Source organism: Chlorocebus sabaeus, chromosome 15 (genome assembly GCF_047675955.1).
Source record: "Chlorocebus sabaeus isolate Y175 chromosome 15, mChlSab1.0.hap1, whole genome shotgun sequence".
Taxonomy (NCBI): Eukaryota; Metazoa; Chordata; class Mammalia; order Primates; family Cercopithecidae; genus Chlorocebus; species Chlorocebus sabaeus.
Genome location: NC_132918.1, coordinates 52019412 through 52026151, shown reverse-complemented (window position 1 = coordinate 52026151; position 6740 = coordinate 52019412). Strand labels below are relative to the sequence as shown.

At 44.5% G+C, this 6740-nt stretch overlaps 1 protein-coding gene across 1 annotated transcript; it reads right to left on the bottom strand.

Moving 5' to 3' along the window:
- Positions 1-4588: 4588 nt before the first annotated feature.
- On the bottom strand, positions 4589-6005 carry LOC103241590 (proline-rich protein 23A-like). Its single transcript, XM_008008933.3, has one exon. The coding sequence runs from the start codon at positions 6003-6005 to the stop codon at positions 5205-5207; it is 801 nt and encodes a 266-aa protein (XP_008007124.3). The 3' UTR covers positions 4589-5204.
- Between the last annotated feature and the right edge of the window lie 735 nt (positions 6006-6740).

The following is a 6740-nucleotide window of genomic DNA, read 5'->3' as shown; positions in this document are numbered from 1 at the left end:
ACAAGAAAACTGTTCTATTTAAACTGTTATATTTCTTATCTCTTTCTTTCTATTTAATGTTTCTTTCTTTTCCTCTGGGTACTTTTTTTTTGAGATGGAGTTTCACTCTTGTTGCCCAGGCTGGAGTGCAATGGCAGGATCTCGGGTCACCGCAACTTCCGCTTCCAGGGTTCAAGCGATTCTCCTAACTCAGCCTCCCAAGTAGCTGGGATTACAGGCATGCGCAGCCACACCAGGCTTATTTTGTATTTTTAGTAGAGGCAAAGTTTCTCCGTATTGGTCAGGCTGGTCTCGAACTTCTGACCTCAGGTAATCCGCCTGCCTCGGCCTCCCAAAGTGCTAGGATTACAGGAGTGAGCCATTGCACCCGGCCTCCTCTGGATACTTTTATTTATTTATTTATTTATTTAAATTTTTTTGAGACGGAGTCTCGCTCTGTCTCCAGGCGCAGTGCAGAGGCGCGATCTCGGCTCACTGCAAGCTCCGCCTCCCAGGTTCACGCCATTCTCCTGCCTCAGCCTCCCAAGTTGATGGGACTACAGGCGCTGGCCACCACGCCCGGCTAATTTTTTTGTATTTTTAGTAAAGACGGGGTTTCACCGTGTTAGCCAGGATGGTCTTGATCTCCTGACCTTGTGATCCGCCCGTCTCAGCCTCCCAAAGTGCTGGGATTACAGGCTTGAGCCACCACGCCCAGCGGTCTCCTCTGGGTAGTTTTAAAGATTTCATCTTTATCACTGGTTTTCAGTAAATTGGCTATATGTTTTGGTGTGTGTGTGTGTGTGTGTGTGTGTGTGTGTGTGTGTGTGTATGCATGATTACCCTCTTGAGGTTTACTGAACTTCTTATATATGGAGATTTATAGCTTTCACTGAACTTCAAAATCACCCCTCCCTCCCATTCCTTTCCTCCTGAGATTCCAATTACATTTATGTTAGATTGCTTGATGTTATTGCAAAAGCTACTTATTTATTCAGCTTCTGTGTGCTTTAGTTTTGATTGATTTGATTTTAAGTCTTACATTCTTAGTTTTTTTCTTCTGCAGTATTTAATACTATCCAATAAAGTTTTCATTTCATATATTATATTTTTTATCTCTAGAAGTTCCATTAGGTTCTTTTTTTATATCTTTAATTCTGTCCTTATTATGCTTAGGCTGTCTTTAAAATCCTGGGACATACTGAGCATCTTTATAACAGCTGTTAGTGTTCTTGCCTGCTAGTTTTATTATTTCTGTTAATCTACACCACTTTCTATCAACTATTTTTTGTTTTATTTTTGACAAATAATAATTGTATATATTTATGGGGTACAACGTGATGTTTTAATATGTGTTTACATTGTAGAAGGATTAAATCAAGCTAATTAACAAATTCATCACCTCACATATTTTTGTGGTGAAAACATTAAAAACCTACTCTTTCAGCAATTTGGAAAAATATATTGCATTTTTATTTATTATTGTCACCATTCTGTGCAATTGAGCACTAAAGCTTATTCCTCTTGTCTAACTGAAACTTTGTACCCTTTGATGAACATCTCTCTTTTCGCCATCCACCCTCCTCCTGCAGCCTCTGATAATCATTGTTCTACTCTGCTTCTACGAGTTCAACTGTTCTGGATTCTGCATATAAGTGGAATCTTATGGTATGTGTTCTTCTGGGCCTGGCTTATTTCACTTACCACAATGTCCTCCAGGTTCTTAATGTTGTCACAATGACAGAATTTCCTTCTTTTTTAAGGCTGAATAATATTCCATCGTGTATATACACCACATTTTCTTTATCCATTATATGATGATAAATACATAGGTTGGCTCCATATCTTAGCTACTCATAATAATGTTGCAGTGCATATGGGAGTGCAGGTACAAAACTGTTTATCAATATGCAGAGGAATGAAATTGGATACTTATTTCACACCACATAAAAAAATTAACTTGGCTGGGCATGGTGTCTCATGCCTATAATCCCAGCACTTTGGGAGGCTGAGGTGAGTGGATTGCTTGAGCTTAGGAGTTCAAGATCAGCCTGGGCAACAGAGTGAAACCTTGTCTCTACAAAAAATATGAAAATTAGCTGGGCATGGTGACTTGCATCTGTAATCCCAGCTACTTGGGAGGCTGAGGTGGCAGGATTGCTTGACCCCAGGAGGCAGAGGTTGCAGTGAGCTGAGATTGTTTCACTGCACTCCAGCCTGGGTGACAGAGTGAGACTCCATCTCAAAACAAAACAAAACAACAAAACGATTGGGAAGTAAATTTGGCAAAGAAAATACGATTAGATTTTTTAATAAAAGGAAAAAAAATCAACTCAAAATAGATTAAAGACTTAAATATAAGACCCTAGACTGTAAAATGGCTAGAAGAAAACAGAGGGGGAAAGCTACATGACATTGGTGTAGGCAAAGATTTCTTGGATATGACCCCCAAAGCACAGGCAAAAAAAGCAAAAATAAACGGGATTGAATCAAACTGAAAAGCTTCTGCGTAGCAAAGGAAACAAGAGAAAGAGGGGACAACCCACAGATTAGGAGAAAATATTTACAAACCATACATCTGATAAAGGGCTAATATAAAAAAAATAAAGAACTTCATCAACCAATTTTACTCCTGTTTATGGGTCACATTTTCCTGCACATTCATATATTTAATAATCTTTAATTTGATGCTAGTCATTGTGAAGGTTGTATTTTTGAGTGTCTTGATTTTGTTGCCTTTTTAAAAAGCATTTTCTTACTCAATTTTGAAAGTGTTTTTCTGGCCACACAAGTCATTTATTAGATATTTGCCTTGTGAATATATGTTTTTTCCATCTGTGGCTTGTCTTTTCATTTTAACAGTGTTTTTGGAGAACAAAAGTTCTTCATTTGGATGAAGCCCATCATCACATTATTTCTTTAAGGATTGTGCTTTTGGTGTCATATTTAAGAAATCTGAGGCTGGGTGCAGTGGTTCATGCCTGTAATCCCAGCATTTTGGGAGGCAGGAGGATCACTTGAGTCCAGGAGTTCAAGACAAGCCTGGGCAATAGAGCAAGACCCACTCTCCACAAAAAATTTTAAAATTATCTGGGTATCGTGGTTTGTGCCTGTAGTACCCGCCACTTGGGAGGCTGAGGTGAGAGGACTGCTTGAGCCTAGGAGTTCAAAGCTGTAGTCAGCTATGATTGTGCCATTACACTCCAACCCAGGTGATGGAGAGAGACCTTGTATCTAAAAAAAACCCCCCAAAACAAAAAAGAAATAAAAATAAATCTGAGCTCACTCCTGTAATTCCAGCACTTTTGGAAGCTGAGTCAGGAGGACTGCTTGAGGCAAGGAGTTTAAAACCAGCCTGGGCAACATAGTGAGACTCCATCTCTTAAAAAAAAAAAATAAAAAAAATTTAGCTGTGTGTGGCAGTGCGCACCTGTAGTCCCAGTTACTTGGGAGGCTGAGGCAAAGGATCTCTTGAGTCCAGGAGTTCAAGTCCACTTGATTGTGCCACTGCACTCCATCCAGGGTGACAGAATGAGACCCTGTCTCCGATAAATAAACAAATAAATAAAGAAAGAACAAATAAAATATCACAATCATATGATGGACACTGGAATCTTTAGCATAAATGAACTACACATAAGTCATCTCAAAAATAAAGTTGAGAAAAAAAGTAAACTGGAGAATATGAGGTAGTTACATAAATTTAATTGTCCAGAAAATAACATAAACATTGCTTATTTATATCTGTACATATATATATGTATATGTAGCATTCATATATTGACTAGGATGATATCCACCAGCTTTGTGTCATGATGTGAATCCTCTGGGAACAGGGGAGAAGAGTGGGCACAAAGGATATGACAACATTATCTGTAATATTTTCTTTCCTTTATAGTTAAAAAGACATTAAGGAAATACTACCAAGAAATAATGACTGCCAATTCAGGGCGATGGACTCAAGAGCATTAAAAAAACTCACAAAAATAAATTAGACCAAATGTCCATGCAGTGAAGCTGAGTGGGTACCCCTGAGAGGAAATCAAGGTGAAGCCCACACTGCCCTGAAATTCAGGAATACCCATTGGTTAAAGTACATAGAATATGTCATTGTACAAGCTGCTGCTGGAATGAAAGTGTCACAACTTCCTCCCTACTTTCCCTCATTAAATATTGCTTTCACTAATTTTTAAATTCTTGTTTTTTCATTTTCTTTCTTTTTTTTTGAGATGGAGCCTTACTCTGTTGCCCAGGCTGGAGTGCAGTGGCATGATCTCGGCTCACTGCAACCTCTGGCTCCCAGGTTCAAGCGATCCTCCTGCCTCATTCCCGCTAGTAGCTGGGATTACAGGCACACGCCACCATGACCGGCTAATTTTTGTATTTTTAGTAGAGACGGGGTTTCGCCGTGTTGGCCAGGGCTAGTCTCAAACTCCTGACCTCAGGTGATCCACCCCACCCTCGGCCTCCCAAAGTGCTGGGATTACAGGCGTGAGCCACCGCGCTGGGCCCTTAAATTCTTATTTGTAGAAACACTTCCAAAAGGTCCAGAGCATTCATTACATTTGAATGTTGTTTGTTTGCTATCTAATCTAATATGCATTTATCTTGATTGTCCAGGACCAGGAAAAGGAGTTAAGGAAAGCAAGTGGAAAGTAAAATCAGTGATCAGAAGCACCTCAGAGGATGTTGGGAGAAAATCGTATAGGTAAATTCATAACTGCAAAAAGAAGGAAAGACAATGATCTGGATTGGAGAGAATGGATAGGTGTAGGGAGGTGATGAAAAAGGGGGGGAATTTGAAAGAACACTGAAGGGAGCTTTAAGCAAGAGTAGGGGTGAAACTGAGGATAGAGTTGGCTGAAGGGGACAAAGGCAGAAGTAACAGCTCCTGTAGTAAAGGCAGAAGTAACAGCTCCTGCAGCAAAGGCAAGGGATCTGAAAATCTATGACTGGTTATGTGTGGTCTACTCTTCTTGGTAAAGGTGCTTGCCAGAATCTGCTTTTCTTTTTTCATGTCCTTGCCTGCCATTTACCAAGGAATTCTGCCAAGAAACCAACCAACCAGCCAGCCAACCAACCAACCCACCCAAACAACAGTAATCCAACTGCCCACTGTCGACGAATGAAGATGCTGCATTTCTGGGCGGTGGCAAGTCATCAAAGTGAGTCTTGGAGGATCCATAAGAACCTGCAGCTGGTGGCAAGGGATTGTGGGAAGCAGTTCATTCCTGGAACAGTCGTCTGCGGGCCTTGCACGGAGGGCGTTCCAGGAGAGGTGGGCGCGCGTGGGGACCTGGACTCCCCACGCGCGGAGAGGGAGGTAGAGGTTGGAGAGGTGAGCTGGGGACAGGCTCCAGAAGGTGGAATTCTGGGTCGAAGATGGGGCGTGGAGAGAGTCTCTCTGAACTGGGGTTGAGGGCCAGAGCACAGGGCCCTGGAATGGGGCCCTCCCGGTAGAGACTGAACACACTACTAGCGAAGGGGTAGAGCCCAGGGGCTGAGCCGGTTGGGGAGTCCATCCAGAGCTCCGGGAACTTGGGGTCCGCCTCCTCCTCGTAGGCCTCTTCCTGGGCGGCGATCTCTGGGACAGATTCGCAGAAGACTTCCTGCTGGACGACGACGTCCTCCCTGAGAGCGCCCAGGAAAACGTCCACTTCCAGGCCGGCAGACGAGTCGCCCTGTGCTCCTAAGCGTACGTCGACGGAGCTTAGGAGGACCTCGGGGATCAGGATGAGGGTGTGTCCACCGAGAGACACTTGCAGGATCGATGTCGGCGGGAGCTCCAGCACCAGGTCGACGTTGTCCAGGGGCACACGCAGGGCACAGCCTGTGGCCAGGACCACCACGGAGATGACCGCGCCCACGGCCGGGATCCCCACCGGGTCTTCCAGGCTGGGCGTCACGCGGGGTTCGGGACCCGTGGGCTCCTCCAGTCGGAGACGTTTGGCAGGGCCGGGTCCTCCTGGCTGCTGCCCCCACCAGGGCGCAGGGCAGGCGCTGGGGCTGCGGGGCCGGCTGCCCATCACCTCGACGGCGCTGTGGAAGGCGCTCCTGGGCCTAGCAGAGGACGTGGGGAGAGCGGGCGGCGAAGTCCTCTTTGAGGACTTTGGTAGGCGAGGCGGGTTGGAGCAGAAGCGGCAAAGGACTGCGCGGCGCTGGGCGAGTCCTCAGAGATCCAGGGACGCCTCCCGGAGACCGCAGTTTGTGCTGCTCTGAGAGCCTCGCGCGACAGAATCTTCCGCTTTTCTAGCGCGGACCCGGATGCACGTCCGATGACTAATAACGTGGGACGTCAGGTGACCTGGGCGCGCCAGAATGTGTCAGTATATGCCCCGCCTCCCGACAGTGCTCTGCGGCGGGCGTGGCCTAGAGATGATTGGATCAATTAGAGCAAGAGCGAGGTGGGGAGGTTGGGGCGGGGGGTCTTTGTGTCTGGAGGGCAAGATTCCTTGGGTGTGCTCCTGGGACCCAATGGCGGTAATTGCTTTTACTCTTGGTTAAGAAAAGCCAAAACACAATTTCAAAAACTGCTTGCTTACTTTTATAAGTAGCTTATAGCTAAATGTCTCTTCTAAGATTTTCCAGGAATATACGAAAAATACTCATTGCTCCTTCCCCATCCTTCCTACGTGGTACTAAAATGTTCTTTCATTTGTGATAGAAATTAGAAATGAAAATTTTGCTTTGATAAATAAACTTTAATTTTTGTGGGTACATAGTAGGTATATATATTCATGGGTTAAATGAGATACTTTGAT

Bases quoted from the DNA above. Each gene is read 5' to 3' on its own strand.
- LOC103241590 (XM_008008933.3), bottom strand. From the start codon at position 6,005: ATGGGCAGCCGGCCCCGCAGCCCCAGCGCCTGCCCTGCGCCCTGGTGG.